This window comes from Electrona antarctica (assembly GCF_951216825.1).
Source record: "Electrona antarctica genome assembly, chromosome: 3".
Lineage (NCBI taxonomy): Eukaryota > Metazoa > Chordata > Actinopteri > Myctophiformes > Myctophidae > Electrona > Electrona antarctica.
Window position 1 is genome coordinate 47,953,992 of NC_136808.1, and position 23,056 is coordinate 47,977,047.

A 23,056-nucleotide genomic window follows, 5' to 3' on the forward strand; every position below is an offset into this window, starting at 1 on the left:
TGGAATGTCAGAACAGGACTGCTTCATATACGGAGATCTAAGGGTTTGAGTTTGGATGTATGCTGGCCGGCTCCATATATGCAGATCTAGGTGATGATCCAGTCTTCTCCATGTATGGCTATTCAGGGTTTTATGAGGTTAGTGTCGTGATCTTCATATATGGACACGCCCATATATTATGGTGGCGTGACATGTCACAAGGCATGATGTCAAGAGGCGTGACCATATATGGAGGCATGACAGACTGACAGACTGACTGACAGGTTATCCAGGTTTTCATAGATGGTGGTTGTGTACTGTACTGTACTGTACTGTACTGTACTGTACTGTACTGTACTGTACCGTATACCTACATCATTGTAATTAATGGTTGTACTACATGTACTACTGTATCTACATCATGTACATCGTGTACTGTACCTACATCGGCTCCTGCAGCCTGGTAGCCTCTGGTCCTCGTTAGCCTGCCTTCATACTTCAGAACGATTTCCCTAGCCTGCCTGCACGGGGAACACAAATTCAACACATTCATAACATAACAAGACACGATGCAGCACTATATCGTTACACCCCTAAACACAACACAACACACAGCGTGACATATTCATGAGAATGCAACATCTCTAACTCTAACACAGAGTAGTGAAAATAGCAGATCTACAAGCACACGGATCTACGTATCCTGGATGGCTTGATTGTATAGGTTGCTTAAAATAATTGATGTAATTATTTTTTGGGAAATCTCTATGGGAAAGAAATGCAATTAAGGCACCAACCAGCACATCGGGAGCAATTAGGGGTTCAGAATCTTGCTCAAGGACACTTCGACAGTAACTCTGGGGCAGCCCGGGAGCCTGTGAGCTTGTAGAACTGCTTCAACAGTTAAAATAATGCTTAAAGTGGTTAAAACCTAAATGGTTTATTATATTATATCCTAGAAGGAGTGGTACCGGATGAAACATTATGAGGTCAGAAAACAGTTGGTTCGGAATTTTCCTTTAACAGAAAAACGCAGAGCAGAAGTTGAAATAAAAGCCACGCGTGGAGGTCAGGAACTCCTCCCTCTAAAAGTGATTCAGTGAACAACATGTGCCTCGATCCGTCCGATTTACAGTGTATGACAATATAGTGAAACCAGGAGCCCTCGTTAGATTTACAGCGCTCATCCCATCCCAGCACCGGGGTTACTTCAAGGGTTGCTACGGGGGCCACACATTAATCACTGATTTCTCTCTCTCTCTCACTCTCTCTCTCTCTCTCTCTCTCTCTCTCTCTCTCTCTCTCTCTCTCTCTCTCAACAAGTATTCACAGTGCACTCTGGCGGAGAAGTGCAAGCTCATCAATCCAGTGATGTTCAGATACTAAACCACTACAGTGTGTACTGTATCTATATATATATCTCTATCACCTGTTAGCACCTGCTGTAGGCGCTAACCTAGCCGTGAACTTAGAGGGAACATACCACATAGGCCAGGTGTTTGTTTTTTTTCTTTTGTTTTTTTGAGTGGTGCTAGCCACTCCTGTCCCTGTGTCTGTTCCGAGTACGGAAATAGCGTTTGTTGACCACCAAGTGTCACTGTTGCGCAGCCGCACACACGCACGCACGCACGCACGCACGCACGCACGCACGCACGCACGCACGCACGCACGCACGCACGCACGCACGCACGCACGCACAGGCTAGGGAGGAGGGTGCAGTACATTACTACAGCACAGTACAGCACCACTCACTTCAGACTGGTCTGATTTTTATTTTATTTTTTATTTTTTTATGCCAATAGTTTAATACAGTGGTTTTCAACCAGTGGTCCGGGGACCACCAGTGGTCCTTGAGGGGGTTCCAGGTGGTCCCCAGCTAAATGATGGAGAGTTGGTAACCAAATGGACCCTTATATATTTAACTCCTGAGATCATTTTACGCTCTGGTTAAATCATCGTTAAACATCTGCATTACTTAATTTACAAGAAGTCCACATTAGAGAATGTAGAAAATGTGTTTGCCTGTTGTGTCTCCTGTGGTACCAACACCAATACAGCATGGATGGAATTGTGGACAAAATCCTATCCAACGACAACAACATAATTATAAGTTTTGGGTCTGAGAGTCTAAACAATGGTGGTCCGTAGCTCAAATGCTGAAGAAATAATATACCTTGATGTGAAAAAGGTTGAAAACCACTGGTTTAATAAGATTATGCTTTTAACAGAAAATATAATCAAAATCGGAATGCATATAGTCAAACTGTGTATAGAGTAAAGCGGAGGGCAAAAACAATAATCTCTGGTTTGTGGTATAAGATATGAGCTGTTATTGCAGAGGGTGTAATCACAGGCATTCAGCCAGAGATTACAGAAGATATAAAAAAACGCAGACTTGCATCTCGCCCCCGATGATGGCAATAAAGACCCCGCCCCCGCAGCAGCAGCAATAACAAACTGCCCATATAAAAGCTGCCCCGCATAGGGGGCACACTCAGCACATCTCTCTCTCTCTCTCTCCCCCTCTCTCTCTCTCTCTCTCTCTCTCCCCCTCTCTCTCTGTCCACATTTATTTCAGTTTTTCTCTTTTTTTTGTCCCTGTAGCCCCACACTACAAAAAATAATGTTGTGTCACTTTATTGTCTACTCAGGCTTTTGTTTCGCCCCAGATAGTTTTTAAGTTGCTAGCTTGATTAAATACAATAAATGAAAATAATAATAATTGTAAAAACAATTACAAGTCCTCAAACAAGTACAAATGGAACCAAATGGACCCTTATGGGTTTATAACTCAGAGAGTGTACAAATGGAACTAAATGGACCCGTTCCATTTGTACACTCTCAGAGTTAAGTCAACATTTATTTTACAATATAAATTGGGGTCCCACAGATATAAATGCCATTCAATGGGGGTCTGTAGAGACTAATGCATGTCAAACTGTGGGTCCTTGGAATTAAAATGGTTTGAGAAACTGCTAGAGCCATACAATTCTTCTAAAATTCTTCTCCCTGGCATATATTTTTCAAATGGGGCTCCACGGGTCAATTTGGGGGTCCTTGGCATGAAACCGTTTGAGAACCACTGGGTGTGACAGCCTATACTACAGCAGTACAGCAGTGGTTCCACTGGGTGTGACAGCCTATACTACAGCAGTACAGCAGTGGTTCCACTGGGTGTGACAGCCTATACTACAGCAGTACAGCAGTGGTTTTCAACCCTTTTCATGTCAAGGTCCATTATTTATTCAGCATTTAAGTAACGGACCACCTGACATTTAGCCTCTCTGACCCAAAACAAAATCATCTATTGTTGTTGTTTGATACGATTTTGTCCACAATTCCATGTTGTGTTTGATGTTGGTACCATTAGGAGAGACAACAAAATAACAATTATTATAATTGTGTAGACGTCTTGTAAATTAAGCAATGCATGTACTGTATGTTTTACAATAACTTTACTCTTGAGAGTGTACATTGAATTATGGCTCCATTCGGTTTCATTTTATGCTCTAATAAACTCCATTTGGTTACCAACTTTCCATCATTAAAGCTGGGGAGTGGGACCACCTGGAACCTCCTCAAGGACCACTGGTTGAGAGCCACTGTAATACAGTATCTGTGTGTAAATGAGTAGTCTATACCCAGTGATGATATTCATGCTTTAAGGCTAGTAAAATAGAAATAAGTGTTCATCATTCCCAAGTGCTTTTATGAATGTCCTGAAAAAGACATTAAGAGTTTAGGGGAGCCACTCGAGTGTGGTTAAGGAGGGTACGGTAAAAGAAAAGAGAAACCAGAGGAACATGTGCTGAAATAATTATCCCGCTAATTCTGTTTGTTTTCCGTATAGGAGCGACCATTAAGGCTGAGAGCCTGTGCAGACAGGAGAATGTTAATCGTTATTTAGCCCCCACTATAGCGTTAAACGCTCTGTTGGCTTCTCCTGTCATTAGCCGCCGCGAGCGTTAGCGCTTCCCCGACCATAGGAGCTAATGAAGAGGTACGGTGTGTGTCCTCCCTGCGGCCGCGTCTCTTAAGGATCAGATAAGCACGTCGCACTAGCTGCATTAAGCAACTAGTCGACTAGTAAATCCACTAGTCGACCTTGCTGGTACTAGTTGACTAGTTGATAAAAAAAAATGTTTTTGTAGGCCTCAAGATCAGGTAGATTATAGTTATAGTCACCAATGTACACAGTTTTAAAAATGCACAAATATTTATTTCCAAATAATAGGTGGTTAAACAACTAGTCGACTAGTCCAGGGGTTCTCAACGTTTTTGGCCGGGGACCCCCGGAAATGCTTTGGCAATGTCTCGGGACCCCCGCCCCGCCCCCTCCCGACCCCCAATATAAATTGACTGCTACAATAACCTTAATAATAGAGACAATACACCATAAATAAATACTGAAACCAGATATAATCATTAGGGAAGGTGTATGCATGTACTATGTGTACTATATGTAAACTCTTCATTTCCACTTTCCAGCCATTCAGTTGCAAAAAAGTAAAAATAAATAAATAATAATAATAATTTGGGGACCCCCCAAAATAATTTGGCGACCCCCCGAGGGGTCGCGACCCACGGGTTGAGAACCACTGGACTAGTCTACTAGTAAACTAGGCAACTAGTCAACTAGTAAAAATGACTAGAAGTGAATGCTCTACGTGGCACAAGGCTCACCGCTAAAGGAGAGATTAGTGTTTACTGTTTACATAATATTAAAAATAAAATAAAATGCCAATCCCTTGGATACGTTTCAGTAGCTTGATAAGGCTGGGGTTTCTCAAAGTGGGTGCCGTGGCCTATCGGGTGCCGTTAGTGACACAAGTCCAGCTCGGTGCCTCAGAATACTTTCATAATATTTGGAATGTATCGATATCACTTCAGTTTCACACCGTCCAGCCTCAGTAAAACAGATGTGAGTTGTACTTAATTCTTGGTATGTTATTTTTCAATCTAGCACTACCAGTGTCTTCACCAAAAATAGCAGATTGCTATAGACCGCAATCCGTCCTACTAATGGCAACGGTTGCTTATTATGATCCTAGATTACTATCGTCTATGCATTTGATGTATCCACCTTGTGTTGTCCTTGCTTACTGTGAGTCACTCTGGCTACTGTGAGCTTCTGCTAAACGCCTAAATTGTAAATTGTATAATATTGTTCAGTTGACGTGAGACATCGGTACAGTTCCGTTGTAAACTTGTTTGTTTCACTGCACTTTCATTAAGCAATGTGTTATTTGGAAATGCACACAGAGAGAGAGAGAGAGAGAGAGAGAGAGAGAGAGAGAGAGAGAGAGAGAGAGAGAGAGAGAGAGAGAGAGAGAGAGAGAGAGAGAGAGAGAGAGAGAGAGAGATATTGTTTTCTGTTATATTTTTATTTATTTTATTTTTTGCTGCATTGTATGCTTTGGCAATACTGTAGTTATTACATTCATGCCAATAAAGCTAATTGAATTGAAGAGAGAGAGAGAGAGAGAGAGAGAGAGAGAGAGAGAGAGAGAGAGAGAGAGAGAGAGAGAGAGAGAGAGAGAGAGAGAGAGAGAGAGAGAGAGAGAGAGACATTATATAGGACACGAGTATAGGACATTAGGTGCACAGTTAGACAACAAAGTAGTTACAAAGACCGATATCCGATCCCTGATTATTTTCAGGGTCATTATCGGCCCATACCGATATATGACATTATTATATTATATTTATATAATATACTCCTTGCTGAATTTTTTAAATGTTTGTTTTGCTGCATGGTGAAAGTAGATGGTATGCCCCCCTCCCCCCATGCTCCCCATAGGGCTTTAAGCAGTTAGTCGACTAGTCGACTATTCAACTAGTCGACTAGTAAATCCACTAGCTGACCTTGCTGGTACTAGTTGACTAGTTGATAAGACCAAAAAAAAGTTTTTTTCTCCCGTTTTTGTAGGCCTCACGATCAGCTAGAATGCTAGATTATAGTCACCAATGTACACAGTTTCTAAATAAACAAATAGTATTATTATTATTATTATTATTTTATTTTTATTTTACATAATAGGTAGTTAAACAGCTAGTCGACTATTAAACTAGTCGACTATTAAACTAGTCAACTAGTAAAAATCAGTAGAAGTGAAAGCCCTACCTCCCCACTAACAGCTGATGCTCTTAAAGGACCACTTCACCACATTTCAACCTATCTTCATATAATATTGGTCCTGTAGTGTTTTATCCACATATATTCGTATTAAACCAGCCGGAGACAGGACTGCCTTGTACTACTTTACTGATCAGCGTTCAATGATCAAGTAACAGCCGTGTTGCATGTAATCACCTCCACTTGTGTGTTAATCACATATAATATGATACACCTGTGTCTAACATCCTGGTACATTATGCAATACAATGAGTGACAATACAATACGAGTGTCACTGGACACTACATCCCTCCCCTTCTTGGATGATAACCATCACCATAGAGAAATGTACAATATTCCAACTCAAAATATCTGTTGTGCTCAAATAATCTTTACACTTCACTATGACCCAGTTTCTTCCACACACAAAATATAATTATTCTGCTCCCTAATGGCAATGCCTGACTAAGTCACATATTCTTTCAGGCTAGCAGGCTGTCTGTTTCTTTGTGGACAAAGTTGTTGCTCAGTAGCCATGGTTGGAACTGCAACTGTAGTCGGTTGGAAGTGTGACCTGTTCGTCCCAAGTCCAGACTGTGGCTGTATCCACAACTTGACAAACGACACATGTTGCATGATCTGCCTGCCATCTCTGTGAAGAAACACAGAGTCTCCTTTCCTATCACAACAGTGTAAGGATCTTCCTCATATGTTGTAGACAGTTTGTTTTGTTTGGATTGTCGCAGCAGGACCATGTCCCCCTGCTGGACTGTGCTCTCACGTGCCCTTCTGTGTTTGTTAGCATCCACTCTACCTTTCGCCTTCCTTGCGGCATCAGTAGAGCGTATGTCAGAGTCACCTGCTTGCTGGTTAACAGAGAACTCAGCCAACTTTGTTCTGATCTGGCGTCCGAACAGCATCTCCGCTGGACTACGTCCTGGGGTACTCCTGTAGGCCATAAGAAATGTCTGCAGTTCAGTGCGCCAGTTCTTTCCTTCAGCATGAGCCGTGCGACGTGTGTATGGCCTTGCAGAGTGTTTTATTCTGTCTTTCAACCTCTCCATTTGCTTGAGGCCAATACGGAGTAATGCGCCAATACCATGTGCAATACCATGCTCTGCTAGGTACACTTCAAACTCAGTCGCCACTAGAGGAGCGCCATTATCACTGACAATGCCTTCTGGGAGGCCATGAACAGAAAAGATGCATCTCCGTGCCTTGATTATATTTGCTGAGGTGATGCTAGTGAGCAGATTCACTTCACTGTTTGAGGTGGTGGTGGACTGGTGAGCTGACAGGCAGGACATGATTTCACCTTCAATTCCACGTTTCTGTCCATTCCCGGCCACCATACTTTTGTTCTCAGTCTGTTTTGTTTTTACAATCCCTTGATGACCCTCGTGAGCCAACATCAGGGTGCGTTTCTGTGCTGCTTGTGGCATAACTATGCGCAACACCATCTGCCCAACAGTCGACAGCTCTGTTTTGAACTGCTGGTATGCAGCTTCACAACGACTCCAGTTTCCACTTTGTATACTCTCCCTCACGGTGGCTAGCACTGGGTCTTTGGCTGATATTTCTTCGAGCTCCTTTGGAGTGAATGCATTTGGCACAGCATGTGTAGCTAGTACAAAGTAGACGTGATCATCTCCCAGACCTAGAGGTGCAGAGAAGTTGACTGTCAGCCGTGACAATGAATCAGCCGCGTTCTGTGGTCCCGGTTTGTATACAACCTTGAATGTATATGGCTGCAATCTCAAGACCACCTTTCAATCCGTGCCGGTGGCTTATATCGACATATATTCGTATTAAAACACCCAGTGACAGGACTATGCCTTGTACTACTTTACTGGTCAGCGTTCAATGATCAAGTAACAGCCGTGTTGCATATGCAATGCAATAATGGACGCTACTCACAACGCTACTCACGACACTACTCACGACGCTACTGAACTTTTGAGTAGGACAAAAATGTGGTATTTAACATTAGTGAGTCTGAGGACCAATTATATGAAGGTAAGTTGAAAAGTGGTGAAGTGGTCTTTTAAAGAGGCAGAGGCCAGCTGCTCTGCGTGTACAAAGCCGTTGATGGCAGGGAATAGGGATCATCAACATGTCCGTCCGTACATAGGCTACACAGACAAACGTGTTTGTGGAAAAGACTGTTCACTGTACATTTTAGATTTTCTTTTTTACACATCATTGTAATGTTCTTATTTTGATCTAAGCTCCAGGTTTTCTTCAGAAAATGTATGACACTGCATACTATGACACTAAGGCATATTAGGATATAGTACTAGTTGTTCTCAATTGTTTTAATTTGCAAGGACCCCCTCAACTCTGAGAGTGAACAAATGGACCCTTACAAAAAAATTGAATTTTGTCCAAAATATCCACCGCAAGCCAGCATGGTGATGATCCCTGACAGTCACATTATTATTGCGTCATCAGTATCAGTGAAGATTACCTGGAATATTTTGAGACCAATTCGATACCGATTTTTATGGCCAATCTGGCTCTAGCTTGCATCTCATGGGCCAGGGTCGGTTATTATATAATAAAAGAGAGTTACTGTACTTTAACACTTTGAGCTTGCGTCTCATGGGCCAGGGTCGGGTTCGTATGTTGGCGATGATTTCTTTCTGGTACTGAATGTTCTGGAACATCTCCTCTGGGTCGGTGCTGTCCACCTGTCCGTCATCTTTATCCTCGTCGTCTGAGTGGCTGTAGGAAAAAAAATACATCTTTATCCTCGTCGTCTGATTGGCTGTAGGAAAATAAATACATCTTTAAGGCCTTTTCAGACGGGGAGTGACCGACGCGTCTAGTGATTCATTTTCAACGAGAGGCGCGTGCGTGTTTCGTGCACAAGCCCACGGGCAAGTACACCTGGATTGTGGTGAGCTTTATTTTTTTGTTACGCTACGCATCCCGCGCTCCTCATGAGCAGACCTGGAGCAGACCTGTTGCTGATCCAGGCGACAACGCCTGCGTCACTCGCTCCCTGTCTGAAATGACCGTAATACTTCTCAACACAAATTTGCATGCTGCAGTTATAGGAAAATGCTAAATTCCGTTTCCCTTGGCATGGTTTTCACCTATAAAACAACAATTTAAAATCATCTCCTTTATTACCACAATGATGTCAGTAATTTACATGCAAACACAAGGGTTAGGTTTTTTTTTTTAAATCTTATTTTCAATTATAGCAAGGATTCTAGAGAGTGCACCTCTAAAAGCCTGACCGGGCCTTTGAAATAAATGGAGGGACATTTAAATGCGTCCTCAGCCTCAGTCCTCACCCTAACCCTTGACTCCTCACACAGGTGTCTGTGTTTTTGTGGGTTATTCAGCAACCTAACATCTCAAGCAAAAAGGAAATTGCCTTTGTCAGGAATTCTCAGCCACGCTACATCCACTTCAGCGTTTGTGCCAATTTACCATCCGTCCCTCCTTTCAGATAGCATGCGTGATTTATGATGTAAGAAAATGCACAGAGAGAGAGAGACGGAAAAGGGCCAACTGTGCACTCTCGCCCTGGATGGCAGCAACAGACAGTAATATAAGCCTAAATCTAAAAATACGACTTTTTGATTAAAAAATATGCCACGTCCAAATCTATGCCACCACTTTGCAGAGAATTGTTTTATTATTTCTTTGAAGACTTCATAGAGTTAATGAAAGAGTCGGGGGGGCTTAACGCATTAAGACCGGGAAAGTCTCATTTTTAGAGAGAAGATTTAACCACTTTAACCATTGTGTTATACTTTGGCTATTCAAAAATAGCAGATATACAAGCTCACAGTTTTATTTAACCTTTATTTAACCAGTAAAAAACACATTTTTTACAAGTGTGAACTGGCCAAGACAAGAGGCAGTGCGTCACTTCTTGTCGCGCTTCTTGAGCTTGTAGATCTGCTATTGTTTTAAAAATTGTGAACATTTGTGCAAATCACAATCGCAAGCAAACATTTTGAACTCAAATTGTTTGCTTTTGGGGAGGTCCCAAAATAATTATTTTGAGACATATAATTTTGGGGGTCCTTAATTGACATGAAAAGGTTTAAGAACCACTCGATTATAGCAACATAAGGTTTTTCTCTAAAAAAAACCTAAAACAAACTCTAAATGGGATAAATGTAGGTTTGTTGTGCGAGTAGACTCGAACATGGGGAAGGTGTAATACAGTTGGAGGAGGATACACCATCGTGTAAATCAGGGGTATGCCGCCTGCGACCTTTTTTAAATGAAGTGCCATGTTTTTATTTGCTAGATCGTCAGTGTGCCATATCAACATTAATTAATTTCAATGACACCACGTGAAAAATTCCAACATATTTTGATTGTCCACAAATAGCCTATAAAGTTTTTCCTTATTTTTAAATATTTTCTTTCACGTTGTTATAATGATCATTAGACTCAGGGCAATAACAGAGTTCAGTTTTAATGAATGTAGAATGCAGGATGTAATTTACACACAAATGTGAGGGACTTTATTTGACTGCATTTTTACTGTGTAATTTTACTGTGAGATAGTAAAATTACTCTCTCACACACTTGCCAGTGTGCCAGTGATCACCCTCCTTTTTGCCAATGTTGGCACTGGTGCCTAAGGTTGCCTACCCCTGGTGTAAATAGCACCAATATTTTGCAGTTACTTTACTACAATTGCAGCATTTTTCCTGAAAACTATTTACAGTAAATTGTATGCAAAAAAAAAAAAAAAGCATTTTAAAGGTAGCAGCTCTGTTTACTGTTTACTGCTGGTGGTCCTGGTAAGGAGAGTATATTCAAAATGCATTATAAAGGTACTAACTCTGTTTACTCACCCTTGCTGGTGGTCCTGGTAAGGAGAGTATATCCGTCTGGAGTTCTTCCTCACACTCTTGTGTCTGGAGCTCTTGGAGGCAGCGGAGAGCGTTCTGCCCCCGCCGCTGGCTCCGGCAGCAGGCTGAGGCTCAGCGACGCTCATACTGCCAGCGCGCGTAGCGTGTCTAGCAGGGTATTCAACCTCCAGTTGCTCTACTTGTCCTGGTCAGTAGCAAACGGTAGACAGCTGTCATCGTACTGGGCAGCTCCCACTAGGTGTCAAAGCGTGTGTTATCATTTGTGAGGCAGGCAGGGCATTGCTGAGGGCAGTGCAATCATGGAAAGTCAACCCTCCCTGGATATAAACTTGGGAATTAAAAGAAATGTAGCTGCAAAGTGGAGATACAGAGGTTCAAAAGAAGGAGGAAAAAGTGCATCACAGATGTCTTCATGATGCTGCCTTGCTCTTCTTCCTGTTCAATTACTTCTTTTCAAGACGTTTTTCTCTTGCGTCTCAGTCTTCTTCAGTTGGTTCTTGTATAAAAGCCACCGGCTGGCTCCGGCTGTGGGCAGAGGCTCTCCTCAGAGCGCGTGTCTCATCAGCATCACTGTGCTGCTAAGGGAGAATCCCAGCTGTAACATGTGCTTGTGTGTGTGTGTGTGTGTGTGTGTGTGTGTGTGTGTGTGTGTGTGTGTGTGTGTGTGTGTGTGTGTGTGTGTGTGTGTGTGTGTGTGTGTGTGTGTGTGTGTGTGTGTGTGTCAGTGTGTGTGTGTGTGTGTGTGTGTGTGTGTGTGTGTGCGCGCGTGCGTGCGTGCGGTTGGACTACCTGCTACTCTAGTGGCCACATTACCGATTCCTTCATCAGTCCAATCACAGCAACACACTGACCTCTTAAAGGGCCAGCATGGTACAGACCATGCACTGTTGATTTTGATGTATAGTTTTTAGTCCTAGTGTTTTTAATGCAATTTCATTTAGTATTTTGGTCGTCTGAAATGTTATAAGTTATAGTCTAATTGACTAAATATCATAACATGTTAGTCGACTTAGAGTTGATTTTGTTGACAAAATTGTATTTTGGTGGGTATAATGCCTGGTTTTACACTTGGTTGCACGCTGAAAATAGCAGATCTGCTATTTAGAGATTGGGCAGTGCTGGCCTGAGACAACTAGTTTTAACAGTATAATATGATAATAGACCATACTCACGGTGCTAGATAATAAACCATATGTTCACGGTGCTAATGCTTGAATTAAAAGTCTCTTTGGACGAGGGCAGACGGTTCAAATGACACCTGGCATACTTTGACAGACGTGCTGTTTAATTGGTTTGTCTTTGATTGGACTCCGAGGGGTGCTTTATGACCGATAACGTTTCTCTCTGTGGAGAACATTCACAGCTTTTAATGTGAAATAGAAAACCTGAAGATGTCACCACTGTGCTTAAAAGAACATTATTTTGGACAGAGACTCGGAGGATGAACGCAGAGCATAATGATTGGAGGATTGAAGCTCCACTGTGGACCTTTGGTATGAACAACACTGGTTCTGGTTATATGCAGTGGTGGAAAAAGTACTGTACTGAAGTAAAAGTATCAATATTGCAATACAGAAAAACTCTGTTACTAGTAAAAGTCTGGAATTCTAAATTTACTTGAGTAAAAGTACAAAAGTATTGGAATATATTTTAATACAAAAGTAAAAGTAGTCATTATGCAGAATGTCTCATCTCACAAGTTTTCAAATCTCGTAATATTTTGAAAATAGCAGATCTACAAGGTCACAATGAAGTAATGAAGCAAAAAAAAGTACCATTTGATGACATTTAGCCTCTCAGACCACAAACTTGATTTTGTCAACAATTCCATGCTGTATTGATGTTGGTACCATTAGGAGAGATGACAGGAAAAACGTTGATGAAATGAAATGAAAATGAAATGAAATGATTACTATATTTACCCAGGGTATCTGGGCTAAGCTCAATAACTTGTTTCCAGCCAGGCCCTGCTCATAGAACATTTCATCGTATTGGTTCAATGACTTGTTCAAGGGCACTTCAGCGGTGGTAATTTTAACGTGTCGGACCGCTGATTCGAACTGGCGACCTTCCCGTATCAAGACCGCTCCGCAATCCGTTCGGCCACCGCTGCCACTATCAAAATAACAATAATTCTACATTCTCTAATTGTGTAGACTTCTTGTAAATTAAGTAATGCAGATGTTTAACAACCCGTATGGGTCCATTTGGTTTAATTTTACACTCTCAAGAGTTAAATATCCACCACTGCTCCTATCACACCATCTGGCACGTATTCAAGTGGCCGGCCTGGTCCTGTGAGCGCTACAATAGCACTGTCAGCTAGGCTACAGTGCTCTGGAACACTCGTTTAAATTCCTCACGAGCAATTAATTACACGGATAGTAATTAGAAGCTCAGGCGAGCGTGTTTAAAGTGTTTTATTAACACCATCTCATGGTTCCATGCCACCATAGAGACCTCTATGATCCTCGCATAATAGATAATTATAATTCTGCTCCTTAAGAACTCCTATAAAGTCTGTTTGGAGTCTTCCTCACAGTAAATTACGCATTGGTAATCTCATTTTTCTGTTAGCTCTTTTGTACGTGCAGTATTTAAAGATGAACTGTTGAGGTGGCACAGTGGTTAGCATATTGTTACCGCAAGAGAGATGTGGGTTTGAACCTGCAGGGAAATAATGCACAACAACTAAAACTGAACTAAATAAAAACTATAATAATAAAAATCAAAGACGATAACTAACTGAAACTGTAATGTGTGTTTACAAAACTAACTAAAACTGACTGAATCCTGCACCTGACAAATAACCCAAAGTATGAAGAAAAAAACACTAAAGCAAACACTGACATTAATAAAAACTAAACTAAAACTAAGCGTTGTTACAAAAATATAAGCTAATAAAAACTAGCAAAACCGCCTAAAACAAATTAAAACTAAATTAAAAATCCAAAATAACTATAATAAAAAATCCCAAACTCATGGGGAGTGGTAAATGGTGCATTTATATAGCGCCTTTATCCAAGGCGCTTTACATAGATTGTGCATTACATTCACCCATTCACACACACATTCATACACCGATGGCGGCGGAAACCATGCAAGGCACCAACCAGCACATCAGGAGCAATTAGGGGTTCAGTGTCTTGCTCAAGGACACTTCGACACTAACTCTGGGGGAGCCGGGGTTCGAACAGGCAACCTTGCGGTTACCATCCAGCCACTCTACCCCTGAGCCACCGCGGTGGGGACATACTGCCTTAGAGCTGGTGCCTGCAGGGTCCCTCAGTCAGTGGTTGACATACTGACTCCTGCCTTAGCTAGTGCCTGCAGGGTCCCTCAGTGGTTGACATACTGACTCCTGCCTTAGAGCTGGTGCCTGCAGGGTCCCTCAGTGGTTGACATACTGACTCCTGCCTTAGAACTGGTGCCTGCAGGGTCCCTCAGTGGTTGACATACTGACTCCTGCCTTAGAGCTGGTGCCTGCAGGGTCCCTCAGTGGTTGACATACTGACTCCTGCCTTAGCTAGTGCCTGCAGGGTCCCTCAGTGGGGACATACTGACTCCTGCCTTAGAGCTGGTGCCTGCAGGGTCCCTCAGTGGTTGACATACTGACTCCGTGACGGCTGATATGATTCCATCATAACGGCCTTTCAGCAGCATTGTTTGGATGAAATGCATTGTTTTCCCTCCAGGGTAGAAGCTAATAAAAGATAAAAGTATCAACAAGACACAATCACATTTGAACCGCTCAATATGTCTACGCTATTCTATTTCAGTCATAAGTGGCCCAAATGTTATCAATTCCTCTAAGTGCCACTATGTGGAGATGCTCTTGTGATATCAGATTCACAGAGAAATGCATTTAAACGATGACACTTCCCGCCCTCCTGTGTTCATTTCCATTCAATTCTATTATAATGCCAGATCACAACAACTTGTCGGAAGACACTGGAGCGGAAGCCGGATATTTGTCCCCCTGACTAAGCGCTTGGTGACAATGGCAAAGCAGTGCTACTTTCATCCACTAAAACTACAATGAAAAATGTCGGTCGACCACCTTTTTTCACTGACAAAAACAAAATAAAAAGCTACGATGACTAAAGGCCTATTTTGTCTCCATGTGTTACATATAACTCCATGTGTTTGAATGAGCGTTGAGTCGCTTATACCACAGCGGCGTGACATCATGTTGTAGTTTTCGGTTAGTCACCTTATCTCCTAAAACTGGAGTATGAATAGGCCTTAAAACTAAATGTATCAACAATTTCGTCAACAAATAAACAACAAATAAAAACTAGACTAAAATGTTAGGGAGGTACTATAGTGGAGAAGAGATCCAGTAGAACAAAATGACAAAGTAATTGTATGCTTGGTTGTGTGCAGGTGTCACTCTCCGTGACTCAACGTGTCGCAGCGTGACATGTTGTGAGCTTGTAAATTGGCTATTTTCGGCACACTGCAGAGTATAAATCAGGCATTTCAACGAACCATCACTGCCCACCAAAATACATTTTAGTCAACTAAATCAACTAATAGTCCCCCCTATACTGGATGTAAACCCTCCATCCACCTCTGGCTTCTGAGATAAAACACTGAGGGGAGATGTACAGCCCAACAGCAGTGGACTTCTGTCCAGAGACTGATCTGATCAATTGTATGCACTGTAATCCATGGGTATCCATCCGGAATGCTGGCCTTAAAACACGATCCCCAACCTCACGCCGGCCACTCTGTGGGGCGGTTCTTGTATATCTGTATTTTGTTTTACTGAGAATAAGGTTAGAAATAAGTTTAAGGTTAGGCATAGTTTTACTGGGGTTAAGTGGGCGGCTGTAGCTCAGGAGGTAGATCAGGTCGTCCAATGATCCCTGGGTCGGCGGTTCGAATCCCGGCTCCTCCTGTTCACATGTCGAAGTGTCCTTGGGCAAGACACTGAACCCTACATTGCCTCCAATGAGTTGGTCGGTGTGAGCTTGCAGCCACCATTGGTGTGTGAATGTGGGAAGTGAAGACGCTGGCGTCGACTGTTCGCCACTTCACCTCCCAATGTATGAATGAATGAACCGTTGTAAAGCGTTTTGAGCACTTGGAAAAGCGCTATAAAAATGCTGTACGCCTGGGGTAACTGTGTTTTGAGGCAAGCTTAATTTCCAGTATTCAATCCATGGATCTCTTTTTGTCTTCCACCTCTCTCTTGATTTCCATAGAAAAATAATTAAAAAGGGGGGGGGGGGGGGAGCAAACAGTGCTATTTTAAATATAAGACCACTAATGTCCACGGTTCACATTCATCTATGACTTGTAGGACTCAGGAGTGTAATTGGCTAGGCCAACTCTCTGCAAGGTCAGAGATGTAGTGTCGGTCTTTGCCTTTCCCATTTACAAGGCGTCCATCCAGACCACAGCAACATGTCATCATCTGCGTCGAGACAATCCTCTCACAGGGCTTATTGCTCCGCGGCGATAACTCACAGAGACGACCGAGCAGAACAAAAGGGAATCATGAAGTTGTAATAGAAGTAGCGGCAGCGCCTCGACGATAGCATCTCAATCCATAAATCCAATAAAACAAGGTCTATTCTGCATTGTACTGAAACACATACCACTCTAAAGGACACAGGAGACACTGGGCTGCATCAAAAAAGAGCATCTGTGACTAAAACTCTAAATTGCACTCTAAAGTACTACAGTGCACCGTATAGTACTTGAGTGCAATTTTGAGTTTTCTTTTTTTTTTTTACTTCCACTCCACTACATCCCAGATCCAAATATTGTAATTTTTACTCCAAACTTTAGTTAGTAAATTAGATTTAGATTATTATTACAAAACATACATGAACTCATGTATCGCCAATTGCGCCTTTTGACGCCTATTTTCGTACGTATCTCCCCGCCGATGATGCCTTATCATGCCTTTTTTAATATAAATTGATTACGGTGATCAATTGTGTCCTGCATGTGCTCATAACACTCCAGTTCCGGTGCGGTTAAAAAAAAAAACGGACGCTAATATCTCAGATTCTTCTTTTCGGCTTGATTTGCGGCTGATTTCTCTAAACGATAGTATCTCACAAAAAGTATGTTTTGGGTGGATTAAATGACAATCGCATATGTTACGTAGCGGATTTGAGACATTGTGAGCTTGTAGATCTGCTATTTTCAATAGAGTTACTCATTTGCCACATGCAGTACACAGCAGTATGCAGTACACAGCAGTGGTGGAAAAGGTTCTCCTTTTTTTACTTAAGTAAAAGTATCAATACTGGAGTATAGAAGTACTCTGTTGCAAGTAAAAGTCTGGAATTCAAAATTGACTTGAGTAAAAGTACAAAAGTAGAAATAAGTCTTCATTATGCAGAATGTCCCATTTCACACGTTTTCAAATGTATACAAATCTATGGAATATAGCAGATCTACAAGCTCACAATAACAAATAAAAAATCACACCTGTGTGAACTAAGCGGTGCAATTATACATTTATTTGTAGTTACTGTACTGTGGTCTGTATACTGTATTGTAGTGTACTATGTATACTGTATTGTAGTGTACTGTGCTGTCTAGTTGTACTTGTACTGGAAAAACAGAGTTACCGCGTGGGGGTCCCCGGAACATCCAGACCCCCCCAGGAACGCGTCCAGGCCTCGTACTGCAGTGTACTCTGTGCCACTTTACTCTGTGCTGTACTCTACTGGCCACTGTAGGTGTTCCAGCTGTCCGTGCTCGGACAGAGAGACAGACACACATACAGTATACACAGGGACACACACAGCTGCGCAATGGAGCGGAGGCACCACTCAAAAAAGAAGGAACAATATGTTGTCACTTCTCTGGACTAGTCTGCATGCCACTATATATAAACCTGGAGTCATTCCACAGAATCCACACAGTCTCTGCCAGTTTCTAAATGCATTGAGCTATTTTTCTGTTGTGGCTCCCTAGCGCCTTGTTTCCCTTTGTTCCATGTTCCTGGGTCCAATCCCAGATTCGGCTTGTGCTAATTGCTTTGTGTTTTTCACCTTTTGCCAGTCTTCTGATTTGGATTATTGGATGTGTTTGCCTGTTTATGGACTTTGTTCCTGTGTTTGAGAGATGTGTCTTCTGTCTGATACACTGTCTGTCAGCCTTGAATAGGGCAAAATACATAGCAAATAACAAGCCACTCAACTGAAAAAAACGTAAACAAGTAAGGCAAATGCCTTACTTTGCCTACAGTAAATCCGCGCCTGCTTGCCTTCAACCACAGCTGAGCTGATACACGAAATCCTTTTGAAGGGGGACGTGATAAAATATGTCTACTGTCTGATTTGACCACACGAGGGAGCCATACTACAAATTACATTAGGGTTGGGCTGGTGACAGCGTCTAATCATTCTGGCGTGTGTGTGTGTGTGTAATACAATAATCAATCAATTTAAAAAAGCTATAACCCATTGAAACCATGAGGCCTTCACAAAATAATGCTGTTTGACATACTGTATTGTAAAGGATACATTTGCCAATTTTAAACCTTTACATAATTTGCCTCTTTAAACTGTACATACTTATAGTATACTTTGACTCACAGTAAATGGAGAGGTGCACATTTTGTTCTTGTCAATATAGAAAATCATGATATAGAAAATCAACAAACAGTCTTTCATTAAGGGAGGGTTCACTTTCCTTTATCACTGATAATAGATGTCTGTAGGCCTATCTCTGACTAGATTTAAATAAAAGACTATTACTAACATTGTTATCAGCAATATCCAAATACACTTTAATATTGTAATAAAATGCACAGAACATGTATTTCAAAATGTCTGCTTCTACGTCTTGGCGGCATCTCGACCCATGATGGATTTCTTAGTGTTTCTCTCGGGTTTCAAAAGTATTATGTAACACTTTGGTCCAAACAGTGACAGCAAAATGCCCAAACTAGACGCTAAGATAGCAAACACCTCCACTACATCTGCATAGTTGCCAGGAGAGCTGATATATGCTGGGACAAAGGCTATCCACACGGCACAGAAGATCAACATACTGAACGTGATTAACTTGGCCTCATTGAAGTTGTCTGGAAGATTCCTTGCCATGAATGCCAGGACGAAACTGAGGAGTGCTAGTAAGCCAATATAACCTAACAACACTCCAAAACCAACTGTTGAGCCGACATCGCACTCATAGACTATCTTTTCAGAGTGGTATTGCGTGTTTTTATGAGGAGTCGGCGAGGCTGACACAAGCCAGGCTGTGCAGATTATTGCCTGGATTGAAGTAAGAACCAGAACTGTTCCTCTCTGCTGCATGACACCAAACAACCTCAAGATGTCACCACTCCCAGGCTTGGAGGATTTGAACACGGCCAACACAACCATAGTCTTCACCAGGATACACGAGACACACAGCACAAAGCTGATCCCGAACGCTGCGTGCCTCAGCTGACAAGTCCAGAGTCTGGGACGTCCAATGAACAGGAGTGAACACATGAAACACAGTTTGAGTGCCATTAGGAGTTGGAAGCTGAGTTCTGAGTTGTTGGCGCGCACCATGGGTGTGTTTCGATGATGGACAAAGATCCCCAGGACGATGGCACACATAAGTGTGCCCAGGAGTGAGATGGTTGTCAAAGAGATACCCAGGCCATCATGGTAGGAGAGGAACTCCACGCTCTTGGGGACACAGTGGTCATGCTGGAGATTGGACCAGAAGCCTTCTGGACAACTGGTGCACTCTGTAGAGTCTAAAAAAAAGAGGACGAGATTAAATAGCTACCATGTAAACCTACTAGTGCTGCAAACGAATATTCAATATTCGAAAGAATATTTGAATATAAAAAAATTAAGAATAATCGACTATAAAAAATGAAGGTTCGAAGAAAAATAATTTAGTGCAAGTTCTCGCGAGACTCTAGGCCATATAACTTTAAACGGCGGCTGGTCTCACGAGATCACAGAGCCATCAGGGGCAGAAGGCAGTAGAAGCGTCTCTCCTCAAGCTTTACTTAATCATACGACGGTGCCGTGTGTAAACGCAAGCCGATTTAAAAGTCCACAATGCGTCGTTGATGCAACCCGCTGTGAGCTTGTAGATTAGTTAGGTTTGCCACATGACACCGGCATACAATTAAGAATAAATCAGCTGCCTCGCTGCTACGCTGCCTGCCTGACTTCACACTGACCACAGACACGGTGCACCCACACACAGATGCCTCGGAGCATAGTTATTTAAGCCTCGGAGTCGGTAGGCTTTTTACTTTAAGTTGCTTGGTATTAGAAAGCACACACGTTTAATCAATCACGCAATGTTACTTTAATTGATTACAAAATTATAACAGGTCAAGCTGAAGATTAATTTCATAGTGAAGGCAGACAGTTTACAGTACGTGAAACTCGACGACCGAAAATGCGATAATGCATGGATTCCCTCCCTCATGAAGCTCCCTTCGTGACACATTTATCCTGTAGCCTACCTTAATTTGATTTAAACCTAAAACAAATGCATTGCATTCATTATTTCCTGTTTCATGTCGGTTAAGGATTATCACAGCATAATGAGCACATTACTGGAGCGATACGTCTCTGTTCCCCAGATAAGACACGGGCTTGTATATCTAAACTAAACCATTACTATATAAGATAAGTATGAATCATTCATTTGATCTCGCAAGAGAGCGCATTTCTCAACACCAACCGTGGCCGGTTTTAAAATGAATATTCGACTGTCATTTTTGGAGCACTACTAAAACCTACCATTCTCAGTGCTGATCTCTCCCCCAGAACAAGTGATGCAGTCGAAGCAGCAGACAGGTTGGCCTTTCCTCCTGGCCATACGGGTTCCAGGAGAACAGCTCTCACTGCACACAGACCGGGGAGGCTGCATGCAGAGGAAAGTAGCAATGATCAGTTTAAAGGCTTTCTGACCTCAATTGCACACAAAAAAACCTGAACTTTGAACATTCAGTGGATGTTCTGTGGTCTGGGGTTTTCTGAATAATTAGGCTTAAACAAGTGCTCTGATCTGCCTGTGGACGGTGACGTCACAGTCCACCCCCTCCCCCCTCATACACACTCCTACCTGCCACCCCCCTATGCTGGGAGTGAGGGGGAGCAGAGGCGATGATTGACTGGCAAAATCCCTCATCTGCTGGAAAATTGTTATGTTTTCATTGCAGCTCAAAAGGCTTCAGAACACACAGAGAAAACCCCAGGACACAGAAAATCGAAGTTCAGGTTGTCTGGGTGTAATTGAGGTCATAAACCCTAAAAGAAAAACGAAAAATAAAAGTCAATGAAAGTGAAAATGAATGTCATGAAACCTTATAAGTATAAATTACATGTGACATCATGATCTCAATATTTAATATTTTAGACAGCTGAAATTACTTTTATGGATTCATAGTTCCACATGATTCTGTCTTCATCAATGGTGAGTTCTTCATCTCCGGAGGCTGTCTCCTTGACCACACCTACTTTGTGAATGTTTGTGCTTCCATCAGGGAGCCACGCCCAGTTCAATATATCGAAGATTGGTACAGCATCACCGTTCTCATCAAAGTATACACGGTCACCAAAAGATGTGGTGAAGTTCACCTTTTCCAGGTAATAGAGAAGCTATAGAAATGGTGATGAGCAGAATCAAGAAGAGCAACATATTTAAATAAACCTACTTAACGGACCTATTTTGCGCCCAACTTACGCTACCCACTATTTGGGGATTTAAGCATTGCACAAGGGTCGTTCCTCTGACAGAGTTGCTATCTTCCGCCACCAGCCTTATCACTAGAACACCTTAGAGAATGTTATTGTATTGCAATCTATTATTTATTTCTAGAGTTGTTCCGATACCGATACCGATACTGGTAGCGGGCCGATACCACCCTCAAGTACTCGTACACGGTACTCGGAACCGGCCCCGATACTCTGACCCGAGTACCAAAACATCCAATTGACACTATAGGCTGAACGAATGCAACGGGAGCAAGTCTGACCCAACACTGCAGCAAATCACCAAAAACAGCCGTTCTACAAGCGTATATGACAACTGACAAGTGTAGATCGGAGATCCATCTGCATCTATGAGAAAAAGGCGGTAAAATAACGTTGTTTCTCAACAAAAATAAAGTTACTCGTAACGGTACTCGGTATGGTATCGGGACAACTCTATTTATGTCCTGTGTAATAAATGGCAAATCATTATCTTTGGATAGATTCAAATTTCAAATCTTATAAACACAATTGACACAAGTAACTAATAGGCGATTCACACTGAGACGTACTGAATCTGTTTCATTGGAACCGTTTCCGAATACGGTTGCCTCAGTGGTCAGATGGCCATGATTCACATTGCCCGAGGTTCAACAGCGCACCCGGGTACACTTGCATAACACACTTTAATCCTCCAGATGGCGGTGTGCTTGATGGCTGGCGTGCCCCGGACACTGACCATCAACTCTGCGACATTGTCTCCAATAAATCCAGACACACATTGCATTGCCTCTTTGGCTCTTTGCCGTTATACTACTTCACTGTAAGCCTGCCTGCTATTCACTGTGTCAGTCAGTTCTGTGCTCCAGTGTCGTGTTTGATATTAGTTTGCTATGGATTCTACTTAGCATTATTATTATTTTGTTTGACTTTGGAAACTATGCCAAGCAAAGCCCAAGAGCCACGTGTAGTCCGCAGAATAAGATCAGCGCGTACTGCGGTGCTGCGCGTATACGCAGATTCAACAGGAGACGGGCGGCGTTGAGAAATGCGCTGGTGTTACGCGTCGTGCAGCGTCTGTGTGTTTTTTTTGTTGACACTTGGCTCGTCGACTAGAGATTATGTCACGTTCTTAAAAGAAACAGTCCACTTCCTTCTTTAGGTACGCATGCATTCACATTGGAACGATCCGTATCTGAATACACTTCAACGGTCCAGAGGCCCCATGCGGTCCCAGGGACGGTTGGGCGATCCGCTCCCGGGAACGGTACACATCATTCACACTACCACAACATCTGCCAAGTGGTCCCGAGTGCGCACCCGGGACCATAGTGTGAATCGCCCCTGAGACTCTCACGTCTGCTGATTATAGGAAATTTTGAATCACAGAGATTCATTGAGAATTAGGGCCGATTCATACTCCTATTTT

The 23,056-nt window shown here is 42.5% G+C and overlaps 1 protein-coding gene across 1 annotated transcript in view; it reads right to left on the reverse strand.

Moving 5' to 3' along the window:
* tmc3 (transmembrane channel like 3) overlaps positions 1–11,067 on the reverse strand; it is a gene marked incomplete at both ends in the record, with an annotated part of 55,963 nt that extends 44,896 nt beyond the window's left edge. The window contains 3 exons of the mRNA XM_079496382.1: positions 425–500; positions 8,673–8,819; positions 10,925–11,067. Coding sequence (XP_079352508.1) covers positions 425–500; positions 8,673–8,819; positions 10,925–11,067 — 366 coding nt within the window. The remainder of the gene's footprint in view (positions 1–424; positions 501–8,672; positions 8,820–10,924) is intronic.
* Between the last annotated feature and the right edge of the window lie 11,989 nt (positions 11,068–23,056).